The sequence below is a fragment of the Amblyomma maculatum genome, chromosome 4 (assembly GCF_055883805.1).
Source record: "Amblyomma maculatum isolate TAMU_Amacu chromosome 4, ASM5588380v1, whole genome shotgun sequence".
Classification (NCBI taxonomy): Eukaryota; Metazoa; Arthropoda; class Arachnida; order Ixodida; family Ixodidae; genus Amblyomma; species Amblyomma maculatum.
This window is the reverse complement of record NC_139347.1, coordinates 36,912,290-36,931,738: the sequence shown is the minus strand read 5'-3', so window position 1 is coordinate 36,931,738 and position 19,449 is coordinate 36,912,290. Positions and strand designations below refer to the sequence as shown.

Here is a 19,449-nt window from a genome sequence, read left to right as displayed (position 1 = left end):
GATGCTATTTCAAGCCAGCCTGCCAAATTTCATCCCTCTAAGTCAAAAACTAATAATGTTTGCTCCGATCCCCTCATTCCCCTTATAGAGTTCGGTATACACATACCAAACGACGATTGCGAAAACCTTGAATTTGAAAACACTTCCTGGGCACACAGGCAGATGAGAACTTATCCCGAAATCACACCTTGTATTATGCACGTTTGTATCATACACAGAGTTTTAGGCTTGTTTGGCACAGGTCTCCCAATGATGGAACGTCGTTTCTACGATTAAGGTGGGTCATCGCTTTTAATAAACTTTTACTTGTGGGCATATTAACACCAAATTCCCGATTTAAAGAATTTTATTGTGTTACTGCAACAAAGACTAAATATGCAAAGAATAGGGACATGTGCAGACTATACTAATTTTATTGGGTTCGAGAGAAGGAGTATACAGTTGATATTCAATTGAACGAACCTGAGGGTGCCACAAAATACTTCGTTAAGTCGTGAACTTCATTATATTCAGTGAGATATTTCTTAGTGACACAATTAGACGATTGCATGGTGTAGCAGCGTCGCGAACACTACCGGAGCTTCATGTTGGTAAGTCATATTTCACCGGAAATAAGATTATCTCCCAGCAAATGATCTTTTCTGATGTGCGTTTTCTGAGTAACAACTGCAAAGATTCCTATCAACTTTGATGTGCATACAGCATTTCCTTTGCACCCTCTTGTGTATTGTGCCAAATTGACCAGACAAAGGGCATTCACCACTTCACTCCCCAGCTGGTGAATTCAATTCAAAACTATAAATCGTTTTGTGAGATAGACGAAGGCACTCCACGATGTTACCTTTGATTCGCTATCAAATTTTACGGTATTCTCTAAAAAAAAAAAACCTTTCAAATTAGATTTTGAGTTAGTCAAAGCATTGGACCTTATGGCAGTTTGAAGGGGAATCTGGATATCTAGAGTGATAAAATAAGCCTCCTTGGCTTCTCATTTTATAAGAACCCGTTTGCATGAATGTTATATAAATCTGATCTACTAGTATTGGGATGCATTACTTTGGCCTGCGTCAGCCCTTGGGTGAGCCAGGCGCGCCCCTGGGTGCGAGACAGCTGCTGCAGCACGAGCAGGAAGAGCGGGTAGTGCTGCCCCTGGGGCAGGGCCTGGGCCAGTTCCGAGAGGGACACCAGGCCCTTTGCCACCCCGCGGGCCACGTGCCCCGCCACCATGCTCTTCACCAGGGGCATCTCGGCCTCCAGCGCAGACATGCGCCCAAACACCTCCTGCACAGGCACACAGGACTGGTCAAGGATACATGTGCCAAGTGTGAAGCAAGATGAAGGGCAGGCTACTGCCGTCAACAGATGAACAGGTTTCTACGGTGAACACACTCCTCACAGGCTGCTCCCACATCAATACAGCGGACTGAATAAAGCTTGCACTGCGAATTAGAAAATAAATTTCGTTTTAATTAGTAAAGATCCCTAACAGTATATTTTTTACGAGACTTTGGCAATGTGATAGAATTCCGATGACCTACCAACCTAGAAAGAAAAAAAACTTGCGAGATATTTTATTGCCTCTAAGCGGTTGTTAGGGGGTCACCTAAACTTTCAGGCAGCGTCAAATGGGTCCTTCTGCAGTGACTCTGCAGCCAGACTGATAGCTTCAAAACTGTCTACACGCGGTGTGTGCACTCAAGAAGCGTTCTCGGATCCGGATACCCCATTGATGCTCTGGCAAAGAGTGTTGGCCTTGACATAGTACGGTTGCCGCCTTATCACTGAATTTAACTCAACTGAACTGGTGTAGAGTCAAGTGAAAGTCTACGTCGCTGTCCGCAGTAGAGAAACTCGTGCACAAAGGGGTCTCCCGCGTTACACAAGAGAATTGGTCGCGGGACTGTGCCCATGATGTACACCTTGAAGCATGGGAACGTGATGGAGCAACTGACACTCAGCTGGATACCATTATAATTTCTCTGGACTTGGAATCTGGCTCCTCCAGCGAAAGCAACAAAATAAGTGGTGTGGATGAATTGGAAGGAGAACAGAAAGTTTGCTCATTAAGGCTGAGCTACACTTGAGCGAATAAGAGCGACACTGCAAAAGCAATCACGGTTAGCTCTGTCGCCTGCTGGAGAAGATGCCTGCTTGCGACGGTGCGAACCGACGGCATTGCGAAACTGCGACGACGCGCTGTGTTGCTGGCATAGTATACCGCAATACTGTTTGCAAATGCAACAACAATCGTAACAACTGTGAGAATTGAAGTATTCTGCAACAAGATGCAAAATAAAATGAATTTACAACACACCGCATCGAATTTGAAGAGCCACATGTGTTGACTTGCGCAATACGAGTAATCATGTGACCCTTCATTTTTTCGGTTGCGATTAGACGTTCGTTCCTCTGCCATTCATAACTGCTTGTACAAAGAAATTTATACGGAAATGCACAATCACAATGCAGCACTGCTGAAAAATGAAAGCGTGCGAAATGAGCGGTAGCGTTGTACGCTTCACGTTCATGCTATTGGCTGATCGCGCATGCACTTCCAGGCAAACGAGCAAAATTTTTTATTTTGGCAGATCCGAGCAACCCACGAGCCAAGTGACTTGCATTTCTTTCGGCAGATCCAAGCGACTGACGAGCCAAGTGACTTGGCTTTGCAGATTTTTTTATGGGAACAGCTGGATTGGTTCAGCGCCACAGGTTTACTACCATCCAAGACCAGAACACTCTGCTCTACTCACACCATTCTCAACAGCCATTTATGGGGGGGGGGGGGGGGGAAAGCAGGCCAAATTTTAACAGCAAACACACATCCGATCATTCTTTAACATTTGCTGTACAGAGCGCTGTGTATGCTCGGCGAACGAAATGCAAATGAAGCACGTAAAATCGCAGGGTTAGCTGGCCTTCAAATAACACAGAAGCAGCATGACCCCTATAAGAAGTTACAATATATACGTGACTCAACATACCACCACAAATGCTCCAGATGCAACGATTTTGTCGTTTACAGCAGCTACTCTACAGCAGCAGTCAGATACTTGCACGTCACCATCTTCCAACAATCTATGTTGCTAGGTCCAAGACTTGTTTATCCGCAAGATTTCGCAAGCGAAAATCATCAAGAAACTATCGAACAGTTTGATGATGGCGACAATCACGCGGTCACCACTCCAATGCATTGGCTTTCCCTCTAGAGTGTGCGTAAGCACTACAACAGACAATGCTTACGTGCGCTTTGACAGGGATCAGCTTGACTTTTGTTGGTGTTCCGTGGGGCACCTGCGTGCTTTTTCCCATATTTTATGCAGGGTGGAATTTTTTTTCGGGTCCGGAGAACATTTCGTTCCAGTTCGATACGATTCGACCCTACCCGAACCGGTTCAAACGGGTTCAGAAGAAAAAAAACTGAAGAGTAGATTTTTTTACATCCCTTTTTAATACTTTTCCTTTCCTGTTCTATATATATAAGAGCTGAAAATTCATATAGTAGTCCGTCTATTGTTTGTCAGATGAGTCTGGATCCACTTGGTTGTACAGACCTTGGCAAGATGTTAATAAAGAGTGGCCGACGTAGAGCAGCATGGGAGAAAAATTATTTTCATTGACACATAACCAACTAAATCTGTCACAAGCTGAAAAAAATTTTTCCTACTGTGCTTTCAGGAAAGGTATGCAACCTCTCACATGAATTTTATTTTGAAGCAGAATGCCTACTCCTATATGCACACCAATGTTTCGACCGGCTCCAACTAAAGGATTCTGAAATCAAATTAAGGGGAGAGGCTCCTCGAAACAACTTTTTTTTTATTATTTGTACCAGAGACTTCAAAATTCAGCCAACTAGACAGTTTTTTATGCAGATTTCAAATATGCAATTAGTTTTTATGTAGCTGCTACAGTTCTGAAGTTATATTATACTTTAATGACAAATTATAACGATTTTATGGGCACTTTTTTATGCCCTAAACTTTCACAAAAGGTATTGTGCTATAGCTTATTTAGCTCTTTGTAGATCACAGAGTGCCGATATCTAGTCAAAAAACGTGTTCAGTTATTGGAAGTTAGACAAAAAAATTGACACTTCAACCATTGCTTTCTTCAGTTCCCTGAAACATAGCTTCGTTATATTGTAATTACTGACGACCGATAATGAAATTTCAAGTAGATATCGGCATTCTACATACCTTCAAGAATATGTATGCCAAATTTCGTTAGTATACACCAATTCTAAGAGTACAAAAGGCTTCCCGGAAGACACGAAAATATAAAAAAATTTCAAAATGAGAAAAACAGGTTTGAAAGTTTCAAAACATTCTATTCTTCAAAATGCGATTGTTTTCCGATGAATCTTGGTCACACCCAAGAGCAGCTTTACAGAAAGCACACACAGTTCCTAGAAGGCTCCTGCGCTGTAGCTTGGCCCTTCCCGGCTCCTACGGTTGGTCTCCTCGGTGCGAGCCCTTTTCACTGCGCTCCGACGGTGCGCCCTTGCTTCTGCGGTTCGCTTCAAGTTCATCTTCTTTATGCGCATGTAATCAGAATGGTCGCTGCGTGCAACCAACTCTTCTGGGGGAAGTACCCCAATCTCTTGAAGGACTTCTTCAAAGCCGGCATGGCCTTTGTTGTACCACAGCACGGCAATAGCCGTGGCTGTCTCCACAGATGTCCGAGAAGCAAATTTTGTTTTTGGACACAGCAGCCATATTTTACTATTGAGCGACTCCGCTGCGTTTTGCGTCTTGCCATGAAGGCACCGAGCCAGGAGCTTCTCATCAGTAAGGCGCTTGTATATAGGCATAATTGCCAAGCCCTGAGCTTTTGTCAACAAAGGGGTATGGCGTGGTGTAGGCTCCCCCAGTGCTTCAGCACGCCTATGTTTGCACCAGGAATCTGGTTCAGCAGGGCAAAATTTGTGGCTGCTGGCCCCATCACTGGAGCAACTATGAAAATAGGAGGCCCATATAGCAGTGTACATGCTGCGCACGCTGCATTTGTTATTTGTTATGGCTATTTGATAATATGTCTGCAGTTTCTGGATGGCTGTGACAGATAGCTTTTGACCTCGTGGCAGTGGCGTTGTCATTTTTCGCAGAGCAGTGCCTAGGCGTTTTGCAACGTGGTTAGTGCACTCTTCTTTTTCGATGACAGTGTCACCGTACACCTCAGCCCCACAGACAGCAGTATAGGCCTTGCTATCACCGTCGCTCAAGAAAGTTGTGAACCGCAGTGGGGTCTCATATGACAAAGTCCTCTGCCATATGCGCACTGCTGCCTCAGGTTCCATAGCATGAGATGAACAATCAGTGTTCTTTTCGCATACAGGGCGATGAAAGGCTTGCCATACCTCATCATCATCACCCATGGGCTTGTGGATACTGCAAGCAAGACAGTAATTAGAAAGGACTTCAAAGTCCAAGCAAAGGCCTGTGTCCAGGGACACAGCTGTGCCCACTCCGTTGTGGCTTTTATGGCCCCTTTTTTGCCACGTGCCGTCAAACATGACCGGCACATCGCCGCCGCCAACGGCGTCCTTTGTCACCTTTCGTGCCTGTTCCAAGTTTTGGCGAACAGCTTCCATTGCAGCACCATGGAGCTTCTTGGAAATAGCATGGAATGTCTTGTGATGCAGTGGTTTTCGAAGGCCGATGATTGCGCAAAATCGCGAAAGCTGGTCATATCCAGCACCTATAGCACGCGCTGCCAAAACAGCCTTCACGTTTACGGCGAAGCCGTCGCGCGAGCTCCCGCTGTCGTAGCGAGTGTTCGCCCCAGGGTCACCGCACTCACCGGCCGAAATGATCCGCTTCGACGTGTGCGTGAATGAAAGCACAGACTCTGGGCAGTCGGGATTTTCGCAGCGTAGCTCTAAGTACGACGAAAGCCCTTTGCGCTTCTCAGCTGCTTCTCGGACGGCGAGTTTCCGTTCGCGACAAGTAGGGCATGCCGATCCTGCCACCAGTGCCGTCAATGCGCCGATCTCGCACAACACCGTGCTAGCAGCAGGGGCACCGACCGACCTTGAGTCACTTTTGAAGAATTCCATCTTTTTCTGAGATGCACTGACGAAATCCATAGCAGCGTCGATTTCACCACTGTCGCGGTGACCGTTGTCGGCGGTAGGCCTAACCGACGCCGGAGCGTCGCGGGCGTCATTCCCGGCTGTCGTTTTTTTAACAGTCTTACGCCGTTTCCCTCGGTACTTGTGCAGAGTTCGATACTTCCGGGCGTCGGAACTGCACTTTTTCGGGCTAGTCATCACGAAAACGCGGAAAGAACACGGGAAACTGTGCGGCTTTCGAGAACACGCAGCAGCGGTGGTTCGGCTTTACTGCACAAAAGGAGCACCGCCGTCCAATGGCGGCGCCGCGCTGCATGGCGCGCAATTCAAAACACGCGACAGTCTCGTCTTCTGTCTCGTTTTTCTTTTATTCTCCGTGAACATACGAGACTGACGGCCATTGAACCTTGGAGGAAAGGGCTGACGCTGCACGCCCCGATGATTGCAAATGGCGGGCGGTGAGGCTGGATTGCGTGAGAACGATGCAAACGGCGCGGACTTTCTAAACTTTCGGTGGATTATAGAGTCACCGCCGCTCACTTAGGCGCATTTTTTGGTAACTTCTCGTGCGAATTTCGGCTTGATATTTACAGAAATAAAAGCTTATACACCAAAGATGACAATGCAGCTTAAAACGAAAAAGTGATTTTTTTTTAGAAAACCGCGACTTTTCGACCCGCGTCTCCCCTTAAGGTCAAACGAAGCACACACACCCCTAGAATAACTACCCACATACCATATGTGCGACTATATATTGCACAGCACGCGGACGCTTCTGGATTTCGCGTTTCTATGGAGGTGAGACGCCAAAATCAGTTTCTTGCTCCACCCCGTCTTCACACTAGAAAATCGGAGCTTCATTCCTGGCATAGTTTTGCCAAGAGAAATCAAAAAGCAGACATCGATAAGGATAAAAGGAAGAGAAAAGGGGAAATTTACTTATGGAATCATCTTTGTGCCAAGTTACAATACAACGCAAGGATTGACCGGTAAATTGCAGCCAAAGGCGACGACTTTCCCACCATCAGAGTCTGTTTACAATTCTGAAGTCTCGGTCAACCAATTTGTATCTGTTGCCGTCGCATCGCATACGGCTGCTATCCATGTGCCATGAGGCTCATTGCGACATCGTCGAACAGTAAGAAAACAAAATGATTTGTAACTCAATTTATAAATCATATGCTATTATTTCAATGCCTCGGATATGAATGGGGCAACTTCGTTCTGAGCGGCACCTTTGCGCAGTGCAGCAGCCACCTGCTTTCGGGATGAAACGATAGCCGGGCACCAGAGATTGGTGCCATGCAAGAGGCAATATATTTTCCTTTGTTGTTGTCACCTTTGTACAAGGGACAATTTTCAATATGATTGTGATGTTTGCAGTGGACTGTGGCGCTTTGCAAATAAACGAGAAGAGCGCTTCACAAAATGATGAAGGTAAGTTACCAGAAAAAGAGCGCCAGAACCGTACTGCGAACCGGTTTGGAACGGTTCCTTTGATTTGTTCCGGTTTGGTTCCCGGTTTTCGGTTCAACTCCGACTTTATGATTACGAGACCTCAAAACGAAATCCTCGAATCTAAGTTGACCTCAGTTTTATATCCCGTTTTCCTAAGAAAACTATCAGCCTAGATTCGAATAAATATAGTAGATAGCGCTTCCGCTCGCTAAAAGCCCGGTGCCGATATCCTCGAACAACGAAGCTGGAAAGGTGAATGTAGGCTGAAAATTCTACGGATATGTATATAATATGATGCAGAAATCAGACAATAAAACAACAACCACAAAAAAAGCTATTATACGCAAGCGTTTATAATCAGGTGCACCGCGATGCTAGTTTTGCAAAAAAAATTGCTCTTGTGCAGGTAGAGGCAACATATCTGGAGACATTTTATTTAGGTTTGGTTTACAGAGCTTAACGTCTCAAAGCAACTCTTGCTGTGAGGGACGCCTAGTGGAAGGCTCCGGAAATTTCGACCACCTGGGGTTCTTCAGCGTGCGCTGACATTGCAAAGCACACTGGCGTCTTGCATTTCGTCTCTATCAAAGAGCAGCCACCACGGCCAGGATTCGACCTAGGCAGAGCAGTCAAGCGCCCGAACCACTGCACCGTTGCGGCGGGGCTTATCGGAAGTATATAGGATATAGGGCTGTGGTTATTCAGTAGCAAAGTTCAGTAAAAGTCTGGAGTATCCCAGGCAAATTGGGTGGGTTTCCAGGCATGTGAGAAGCCTACTGCTCAAAACCAGAAAACTTAAAACCATCAATTCACCATGTCCTTCATTTTCCTCCATCTATTCCTGCTGCACAGAAATTCACACACATATTATACCTGGACAGCCAGATGCTTGTGACTACTGAGCACTTTTACATGGAACTATACTTTTGCTTCCATACACAAACGAATTGCACTCGCCGCTGTAGGGGACTGTAAAAACCCACGCATATTATGAGGTTCTCTTTAACTCTTTTTTTTCCAGATTTTATGGTGTCAAGTTACTACCTTATATGCAGATCCGAAGAAATTTCAGCCTTAATTTGCAGTTCCGGTCTCGTAACTATTCAGTGCTATCAGCATCAGGCTTCGCATGAGAAGCTAGATGGGGTGGAGTCTTTACAGTTCAGATGATTTCACTTTCACTATGCTGATCCTGCACCCCTCATGACCACAGCATTAAAACGGTGCTCACGACCGCAAGCAAGTTGATTGCACCTTCCACCATGCGTCACCTTCCAGTTGTGTCATGGAATGCTGCTATTGAGTCGAGAAGACTCAAAAACAGATGAGGTTGCACATCTAATTATGACGTGGTTCTATACATTCTGTAGAGCACGATGAGCCAGTCTATAACATTTCGGAGCAAAAATTGTGACGGCTACGGTGCTGAAGTGGCAGCGCCGGTGCGAGTGACGAAGAAGGGCAGTGTGTGATAATGTGTCCTACTTGTCCCACGAGTTATTCTGATGCCCGTTTCGACTTGAAAGTGTGAAAGCGGAATGTTCACGCGACAAATTTGCCAATGAAGTGTGATTGAAGCTCGCGCTCGACCACTCTGTCGATGCGGCAGTAAGTGCCATGCGTGCTCAATTTCTTTTTTTGGCCTCCAGAGGATTTAAAGTCTCCGTAGGAAGTGAGCAGATCCTCGGCTTCTCATAACCGACAATGAGCAAGTGCATGAGTGAAATGGCTGAAGCCATGCAAAGTTGGCACATTGAGGCACGGATACGCTTCGCAGTGTGCCTAGAGGAAAAGGCAGCAGCGAAGGATACAGTACAAAATGAATGAAAACGAGCTAGGTCGGCAGTGTACACTCAACCACGAACGGACCATGCTCCGTGGTCTACCTTTCTTCCGTTTCAGTTTCCTTTAAAAAAAAAGGATAAAGAATGAAAACAGAACCCTGATTCCACTGCTTTCGATCAGATTTCTCCGCTCATTTAGGATCACCACACAGTACCTTGATTTCAGACGATACGCAAAAATTACGAACTAGCCGTGGAATCAGCTATTTACTGAAGCCCGCCATTTGTACGGTTTGCTTGCCAGCGCGCCCTCGCATTGTATATCTCTAATGAAACTAGCAAACGACTCCTTGCTGTGCGAATAAACCTCTTGCCATGCAAATAAACGGCCCGGGGTGACACCCTTGCGGTGACTGGTTGATTCCGTGTTTCATCACACGTTGACATATCGCAGAGGCATCATGGTGTTTACATTTTGACGTCACATTCTAAAGCTTTAGAACGAGTCCCATAATTCGGCCCCAGCACTCAGCATTCTGCACGAGTCTCAAGGGCCTCTCTAACCATGCTGGCATACCCAACACCCAAACCATGGATGCCTGACCAACATTCCCGAGGCAGAGCTTTTGAGAAATCTGGAATGGGAAGTGTCCTTAGCAATCTTGCAGATGATACTAGACTACAACGACGACCGTGAAAGCACCAAATCAGACAACCTTTCTGTAGTGTTTTGCACTAATAATAGATGACACCACCCGCAGTTTGACCAGAGAAGCCCCACCGAGCACGTGCATGAAACCCAAAGCCCGGGAACTTGTAAACAGAGAAGCAAATGCCCGGAGGAGGAACAAAAACAGAAGAGAGAGTACTCGCTGCAACTGGAGTCTGTATATGCAGATGCGACAGAATAAACCAGTTCAGTTCTTTTTCAACTTATGTGTTGTCCTAAATTAATTCTGAGGACACATATACCACGCGCCTATGTGCTGTGCTAGACGCGAACAGGTACGAGCCCGGAGCATGCTAACCAGCAGTTCGTGCGTAGCTATCGTGCGTAGCTATCCTGCGTCTGAGCTGGAAGCGGCCAACAAGTTTACAACAAACAGAGGCCTATGTAGCGTCCGCAACTGCCGAGGCGAACGTGAGCTGCTCTTCTCGCGGTGTGTGAAATTCTCTGACCCATCATGTCGGTGTGAGACGGGGAGCCTACCAGCACATGAAAGTGTGCAACACATCTGATGCCTGGCGCAGGGTGGCGTTGGACATGGCAGTGCGGAGCACGTACGCCACAGAGTAACCGAGAAATGGAGTGCAAATAAAAACTATCTTTACACGTCTTTATACGTTTTCATTACATGCAAATGAAAACCTTTCCATTTCCACTATCCTGAAATCACACCTCGTGATATGCGCGTTTTTAAGTTAGTACAATGAATAAGCGACCGCTTGTGCTTGTGGTTAACGCACAGGAACATGTCGTATAATCTATACCTTTAATGCAATGCGTATTTGAAGGATTTGCTGTAGCTATGCAGATTCTAAAAAACTCCATTGCTGCATAAAAAAACAGTCAGAAAATAGAAACACAAAAATGGTGCTCCCATCTAACAGCCGCTACCCTTCAGAACCAAGGGAGAAAAGTGCAGCGGCCCTTGCACATGCGTACACTGCAATTAAAAGCATTAACTATCCCAAGAGAAGCACAACTTACCTGCAGTGCTTCAAGATAGGCTGCATTGCCATCCTTCTTGTAGGCTAGCGCCATCTGGGGCAGCAGCTCAGCTTGAGGCTTGTCCAGGGTAGCCAGCATGGCGTGTGCCAGGGCCTCCGAGAGAAACTTGCGCGGGATCTTGAGCGCCTCGAATGCTCGACTTGCTTCATCCGACAACCCATTATCGCTAGTGGGAGTGGCAGTGCCGTTGTTGTTAGTTGTGTTGGTAGGGGTGCCTTGCTGCTGCTGCTGGTGTTCTGTGCCATTGGTCAATTTGAGGGAGGCCAAGAGCTCATCCACCCGTGCAATCACCTCCTCACGGGTGGCCCCCTTCTCGCGCTCGGGAGCACTCCGATTGGCACGATTCTTGTCTTGCACCACTTGCTTAATCACAATCGGGGGCTGCAAATGAACGAGGGAGAGGGTGTCATAAGCAAAATGCATGGAATTCAAAAGTAAACACAGGAGAACTTGTTAAGTGCGCAACTAATAGCTACAACCCAGAACCAAGCCTTCGAAAGCAGGACATATGAAGACAAAGTAGCATGGAAGGCACAGAGCAGACAAGTTGAGACAGTCCTTAGCTGCATAAGCACAACCCAAAGCAAAATTAAGCAATTTGCGCACTTCGTAGAGCGTCAGCGGGCGTCTGTAACATTATCAGCCTAGACGAAAATTCAACAGCCACAAATTCCAAATATGCCCCCATATTCTGCTTGCTTAGCCCGTAATAGTGTATTAGGTGCCTACCAATAAATTACCATTTTCACTCTGCTGTGCAAGGTCAGGGTATCCCCTTGAAGTGCCCTACATAGCACCAGGCCCTGAAAGCAGCAGTAACTGCCAGCTCTCGCTCTTGCAGTGCAAATGTTAAATACGACATGAATGTGTGGGTACCCAAGCACCTGTCAAATACCTCACACTGAGCCAACTGTCTGCTAGATTTATGAACCTCTGCCACTATGCAGCCACACTACAGTAATTCTTTGAGCTCAAAGAATTTAAAAATGCGGGATTATTCTGAGAACTTCGTGGTACAGTCGTTTTACCCACAGACCGTAATGTAGAACTACCACCTCAATTTTGAACACTCTGCAACCTGTAGATCCATTTTCAAACCCTCTTTGAACAAACCTATCTACAGCACTCAACAACTGACGGTGGAAGGTACATGGCTACACACTCAACACTATTGCCTTTTTTATCTGAGCCCTCGCTGCCACCACAGGATGGTGCTACTTATTGCTCTTTGGACAGCACAAAGTCGACCAGAAGCTCAGACTGCCCTCATGGACTTTTCAAGACACTTAAGGATGGCAGCTTTGATGAACCTTGCGAATTCATTCATCCTGACATTGCGAGTTTGCCAACAGTGCCATTTTCTTGCGCGAAATAGTGGCCGATCAACTGTGCTAGCTCAAGTTCCATCCAGAGTGTCAAATCAAATAATCAGACAGCTTTCAGCAATGCAGCAAACCTCAGAGTCTGAGTGGTCTGCTGCCAAGGTGGCTGACCGTGAGTTACCTTCTCTGGTTAGTCTAGGGTCTGCCATGTTTACAGAATATATTGTGTGCCTAGATGTACAGAAAAGTATCCCCCATTTGTTAGATAAATGCTGCACCCAGAGTTTTTATGGCCTTGGACGCTCATTAATTCTAGCGTGAGTGGTCTCGGCGGGGCACTGCACATGACCTGTGCAGGCAGCATTCATGCATAAAGACCTTTCTGCACCTGAAATGCACAGAAGAGTGGCACCTGTGCACCTCAGAAGCAAAGCAGTGCATGCAGCGGATTCCTTGCTTTCTACTCTGGCCCGACGGTGATGTCAAGTTGAGATGGCATCCACTGGTCAGTCTCCGACTGACGGAACTGTGCAAGCCGCTCTCAACATGCTTCTCTCACCCGTTTTGTAGTCTCGCACATGCAGGCCTATGCTAACTGGCAATTCAGTCTTTGAGATCCCTGAAGTATGATACTCGCTTCTTGATGGATGCGTAGCTGCAATACTACTCATACGCAAAGCACTTTTTCTCCCCTTAGCGTATAATTATGCAGTAACCAAATGCACAGAATTTTCAAAAGAGCAGATCAAACTGTGTACATTCAGTTGCCGTCAAAAGAACACGAGAGATGGGCCCGCACGTCACCACAATGGTCAGCCACGCTACGTCACATAATCACGGAGAGACTGTTGGCAGCACATCAAGAGACACTACCATTAGGAGCTGCCCCTGGCAGCGGCAGCCTCTTCCGGCCATACCAAGCAGCTGCTATCTAGGCACACATTTTTTTCCCATGGCAGCTTCAATGTTCTTGATTCGAGCCATCTGCGGCTGCCACTGGGCACACGCACTCTGACAGTCGCATCATTTAGGACACAGCTTGGTGCACGACACTGATCTCAGTTTTACATTAGGATGGCATCACGCCACTTTCAGGCCTATACCTTTCTCAGAGTTCCATTCACATACTTGTTTCAATAAGTTAGAAATGGGTGCTAGTTGCACGTTGTTCACAGTAAGCACAGCGAAGCATCCTCAAAATGCAACGGGGCACTTACTGAAGTGGCAACCTTGCTACTATGTCGCACTGTGACAATGGCTGCAGAGGAGATCTCCATGGTTTTGTATCAAATGTCCGATATTTATGACAATCAGTGCAAACCAAAACACTCGCTGAAAAAAAATCCTGTTCCGACTCATCAGAATTATTGTGATGCAAACAGTCTTGAGCGGTTTTTAGGTACATCCAAAATTACGGATATTTCTTCTAGTTCCCTGAAGGCCAGATTAATGTTTTATTTCAGTGAAGTTCTAGCAGCGGAGATCCAAGAAGGCAACAAGCCTGCCAATATGTATGCAAACCCACGAAGAACATCTGCCAGAGTGTTTAATAGGCAATTTTAACTCCAATATAATTAAGAATGTTCTATTATCACCCACGGCAAGTGTCACTGAGGCCTGAAGCGCTGAGCAATCAGCATAAGAGATCCTGAAATTTCAGGCGCTCTTGCACATTAGCTCTTGGGACATGTTGTGGTTTCATAATGTCCGAATAATCTAGCCAGACTGAAAAATTGCAAGTAAATTTTGTCAGCGACTGTACTTGTGCTTATCAAATCTTGACATTTCTGTGCAAGGACTACACAGAAACAGAAAAGACAGGAGAGGGTGCTAGCTTGCAATTGATTTAGGACCATGCTGCTTACCTTGAAAAACTGCACTGCATGCTTCACATTCATAACAAAATGTGCACAGTTTGAAGCAATGCTGCTCTGTGAGGGCCCTTGTGTAAACTAAAAAAAGTCATCTCTACTACTCACTTCCTTCATGGCTTGCTTGGCGAGAGGATGTGGTCCCAGGGGAGCAGTACCAGTGGACCCCGAGTTTGTCTTGGAGAAGCTCAGCGGAGTCTTGGGCTTGAGCACTATGGAGTTCTGGGCCGGCCGCAGGGAGATCTCATCTGCACTGCCAGGGCTCTGCTTTTTCAGGAAGCGTGGGGGCAAGTGCTCCCCACCTCGCTGGGCACGGCCAAACTGCTGCGGAGGTGGAGGCTGGTTGTTGCGGCCATTGTAGAAGTTGCCGCCACCGCCACTTCCCAAGAATCCTGCAACAGACGCACATGCCTAGTCAAGCCCATTTCTTGCTGTGCACCAAGCAAAGCTACTCACCACCGCCAGAGGAATTGAGGGTGCGAGCAGAGGCGTTGTTGCCCGCACGGTAGGGAGGGAAGAACCGGTCTCCTCCTGATGGGATGACCCCGGGCCCCGTGCCCAGGCTGGCCATTGGCAGCGGGGCAAACACATCGTCCATGCCTCCCCCAAGGGAAGCACCCCGGTTGGAGTTGTTCATCCGGGGGCCGCAGTAGATGCCCAGGTCACGCGATGCCTCCTCGCGGATCTGCTGCAGGGTGCGGGGCCCGTGGTCAGAGCCAGCGCCCCGCCGAGGCACCCAGCGGTTAGCGCGCAGCTCAATGATGTCGCGCAAGAGGAAGCGGATGCGGGCCGGCAGCTCGGGCGACTTGGCGAGCATGCGCATGCGCTCGAAGTACTGGTCCATGAGGGGCCGGGCCCGGGCGGTGTCCAGCCGGCGGCCCACTGTGACCAGGATCTGGCAGAGGCACTCCAGGTCCTGCCAGTCGCCCCCCCGTGCTGAGCCCACCAGCAGCTGCTGCACGCACTGGTGCAGAATGGACTCCTGCAGCAGGCCCTGCTTGCCCAGCTCGCCGATGAACTTGATGTTGCCCAGCATTTTGTGCTTGGCAACCAGCCGTTGCTCTTGCTCCTCCGGAGAGAGGGGGCCATGGCGGCGCTCGTACGCCTCACTGGCACGCCTGCGGTTCTCAAACTCGTCCTGGCACTTGGTCAGCAGCAGACGGCGGAAGGTGGTCGTCTGGCTGCTGGCGCTGCTGCTCGGAGGTGGCTCAAAGTTGGGAGACTCGTCACACAGTTCCCGACAGAGGGATGCGTACATGCAACTGTACTTGGGCTCATCCAAGGCCTTGTCGAAGATCAACAGGATGACCCCCTTGAGGATGTGTGTCGAGTCGAGGCCCACGAGCAGCAGCTCCTTCCTAAGCTTGTGGAACTTCTCTGGTGTGAGCTTATTGAGAATGCCGCGCACCTTGCGGAAAACGAGGTCATTCTTGTCAGCGGGGCTGAGTGGGGCATCTCGCCTGACGCTGCTTGGGGGAACCCATCGGTGCACGCACGGGGAGGAGACAGTCGCTGACGCTGTGCCGTCCCTGTTGCACGGAGATGAAGAGCCCCCCGCTCCTCGCGGCCCTTCCGTTGTTGCGTCTGGTTGGGACGCCCGCGCCACACTAAACCGCCTTGCCGCCGCTGCTGCTCGCCTGTAGGACTGCTCGCAGGGCCTCTGCACCTGCACAGAACCCCATTTAGCAAACCGCACTTCACAATCACTGTGGCCCTCCTTTCAAAACGTTAAACTTACTATAGTGCAAAATGTGTCTATAAAGTACTATTACTGCACAGTAGCTCATCTGCGTCCTGGGCAAACCAACCACTTCATAATAGTGAACAATACTACTGCGAAAGCAAGATGACTGCTGCTGTGCTGCAAGAGCCTTCAATTATGCAACAAAGTACCATAACAGCCAGTGGGAAGAGTGAAGGAACACTGGGATATTTTCTTAATCGAATTTGCTAATAAAAAAAAAAAACTTCAGCGCACAAGACTGACACGTTCCCACCAGAAACTTAAATCAGCATGGTCAAAACTATTTAGGGCATGACCAAACAGCTTTTAGCTCGCATAGCAACCGCGCATAACACAGCTGACCTCCAGTGCTTAGGGCGAGTAGTGTTGGACGGTAGGGCGAGGATGTGAAGCGGCTGCGGCAGAGGATGGACATGGTGACACAATTACGTCGGCAAGCAGCTCCCACACACGCCTCTTCTTTCACCAACCGAATATCGCGTGGCAATCGAAGCGGCCGCAATGAACTTGGAAACCACTTGCGAGCGGAGAGCGACGATGCAAGGCGGTAGGCAGCGACAAGGCTAGCCGTCGCCCAAAGCTAGAAGGCCGCCCTCCAAGGCCGCGTGCATTTTCAAGCCCGCCGTGGTTCAAGGCAGAGGAGAGGCGCGCTGTCTGGTGAGGCAACATGACAACGCGGCTTCACGATACCCCGCAAGGTCGGCCGCTACTGCAAAGGTGTCAAGTCAACCAAAGCAAAGCCTGCGCATGACCAGCGTCACTCAGCGAAAATTAATAAGGATAGCGGGCTATTTTTTTTTTTTCTTCGCACTATTAGAGGAACTAAAGTGTTCCTTACTGCCGAAACCCTCGACGCCTGGCGGCTGGGACATGACGGTAGAACCATACGCAGAAACGCTGCACGGCGACCTTTTTCGTCTGTTCAGTTCAGGCGCCCGGTAACAACGGTAACAGAAGCGCTGCCCAATCTGCGGGAACGTTTAGTGGCTTGCCAATGACTGAAACAAGGCCGCGCGCGTAACGCTAGCGGAAGCAGCAGCGACGCTCTAACAGCGAAGTGCAGGCGTGCAGGTCCCACAGCAAACACGTCGAAGGACGAGAATGGCTCCCGCAGATGTGGATGTTGAGGTAAAACAGCCTAGCTCGTACTTGGCACGGTGGACCCCGAAGAATTTCGAGTGAGATTCGGAAGAGGGAGAGAAAAAGTGGTGCGAAAGCAGAAGAATGAAACAGGCTGGCTCCTAGTCGGCTGCACTGTGCACCCCCAAGCTGACCCCCGGTGTTTCCCCCAAGTCGTGAGAATGTATGGCGCCTGCCTACGTAGCAAATGGGACACACGCCTTCCACACGCGTTTAATTTTTTTGTTTCGCTACAGTCACCGTGGGGAAAGCAGGAGGAAAAAAAAAAAAAAAGACCAAGGCAAGAAGAAGAACGGGATTCGCTCCAGTCTCCTCGGGGCAGCGAACGAGTTGCGGCGAACAGGAAACTGTTTTGTGGCGTGTATTCTGTCCCCCTCCCCCTGTGCGGCCCCACGAAGACTTGAACGTGACCCCCCTCTGCACTCCCTTGAACGCAAAGCAGTGCGTCAGTGCTTTAGCGCAAAGCACCATACATATGAGACGGGGAGAGGCTGCCGGAGCTGCCGCCTCGCCCTTTCCATGGCAGCCCGGAAATGAGAGGTTGCCATCGCTAACTCAATGGAAATCCCGCGGCACAAAATTAAAATTAGCTTCGCAGCCAGCACCGATGATTTGGCCACGCCAGGCCAACGATGAACAAAGGGGTATATTCGCAAACGGCAATCTACGCGAGCTCTTCGGATCCAGTCAAGAGAGTGCAACATGTTTACACTAGCTTCTACGATTTAAAAATCAAACGTCTGGAAAAATTACTTCGTGCATTCAAGGACGAATGAATGATGTCTCAAGGTGTTGATGGGCGCCTACCTCGCACAACGCAAACGGCAGCAGCGAAAGTTTGCGGTTGCTCAACTACGTCGATACACCTACAGCGAAGTTCAAACTAAACAAGACAGAAAAATACCACGTAACATCCTCAATTGTATGCAACAATGATGAATAATCATCACGTAGTTTATTAGCAGCAGCGAAAAAAAAAAAATTCATCAGCACTGATGAGTAGCCCGGGTGGCCAATATGGCTGTGGCTAGGACTAACTGCAAGGAACAACGAGGCCTGACTAGTGTAAGAACCAGAACTGGCGGTGCAAAACGATCAGCGAAACGGCAAAACTTCGTTACACTGAAGTTGACGTGATTACAGAAATATCTAGGCTGTTCGAACATCTCAAGACAGGCGAACGAAGCCAACAAAAAAGAGTGATGCCGCAGCCCCACTGGCAGCCACCACACTCACCCTGCTCGACGCTTTGTTCCAGACTGCGTTATGCACGCAGCCAGCGGAGTTCTCCCAGAATTCCTAGGAATCTCGGAAGCCTGCTGGCCCTTCACGCTGGTTCACGTTCGGCCGAGACTTCAGTGAGGTCAGAAACCTGACTGGTCACGTGACCAGAGCACCATCGGCATGTGACTTCATGTTGCTATACGTTGCTAACGCACTTCGCAGCAGTACGCATTAAACTTACAAACTACCAAAAATTTACATTTAAATTTAGCTTTTGTCTGCGGTTTATTCATCGATCTTCCACTCCTGCTGTCTGTCATCACGCATCTTCTATTTTTGTAACGAACCAGCCTCAGCCGTTCTGGATCAGCTGATGTGTACTTGTCACTTGCAAGAAATTGGAAACTTTGAAAGACACCTGCACGCATGAACGAGAACATCTTTGGCGGAACTCCGCCTGGTTGGATTCTTGTCACTTTTGTCACTTGCACACGAGTGTGCAGCGATCTTCATCGGTGACGAATCTGCCGACTTACACAGGCGAAATGAAATGACTGACACAAATAACACAAATGACTTCACAAATAACAATTCAGACAGTTCAAGAAAGAAACGGTAAATTCCAATGCTACAGCAAGCACACTCATTTCGGTTGACAAAAGATTAATGAATCGTATATATATAACAAAAGCTCCAACCTTGTTCGAGCTTATATATATATATAAGCAAAGCGTCCCTTAAAAACGCTTTAAAAAAAGTGCATTCGAGAACGAGGAACATGACGCATGTATGCTGCCGGAGAGGCTTACATTGCGATAACAAAGAAGTAAAGGGTCGGCACAGTAAGTGCGTCGCTGAGAGCGGGAATATGTCATTCATAGCAGACGACACGGGGGGTGCACGCGGTGGGCGAAATCGTATTGGCCGTAATTACTCACCGAGGCGTCCCACACAGCAAATGTAGAACGCAGTGTGGTTCTTGATAATTACTACGCCGAGACAGTGTACGCAGAGCCAGTATATGCGCCTCTTTCACACTTAGCGATACGTCATTCGCGGATCGGCGACGAAGAGAAAAATTTCGTCATTGCTAGAGGAAGG

General features: G+C 48.2%; 2 protein-coding genes across 2 annotated transcripts in view; both read right to left on the bottom strand.

Moving 5' to 3' along the window:
• The window catches only part of NAT1 (N-acetyltransferase 1), a 36,054-nt gene extending 20,148 nt beyond the window's left edge, over positions 1-15,906 (bottom strand). The window contains exons 1-4 of the mRNA XM_084601088.1: positions 14,697-15,906; positions 14,349-14,632; positions 11,027-11,428; positions 1,057-1,281 (exon numbers count right to left, since the gene is read on the bottom strand). Of these exons, the coding sequence (XP_084457214.1) occupies positions 1,057-1,281; positions 11,027-11,428; positions 14,349-14,632; positions 14,697-15,498 (1,713 nt within the window). The 5' untranslated portion in view covers positions 15,499-15,906. The remainder of the gene's footprint in view (positions 1-1,056; positions 1,282-11,026; positions 11,429-14,348; positions 14,633-14,696) is intronic.
• Positions 3,787-6,760, bottom strand: LOC146190725 (uncharacterized). The gene has a single exon (XM_084601089.1). The coding sequence runs from the start codon at positions 6,269-6,271 to the stop codon at positions 4,409-4,411; it is 1,863 nt and encodes a 620-aa protein (XP_084457215.1). The 5' UTR covers positions 6,272-6,760; the 3' UTR covers positions 3,787-4,408.
• Positions 15,907-19,449: the final 3,543 nt, after the last annotated feature.

Coding starts and splice junctions, on each gene's coding strand:
- LOC146190725 (XM_084601089.1), bottom strand. CDS start 6,271: ATGACTAGCCCGAAAAAGTGCAGTTCCGACGCCCGGAAGTATCGAACT.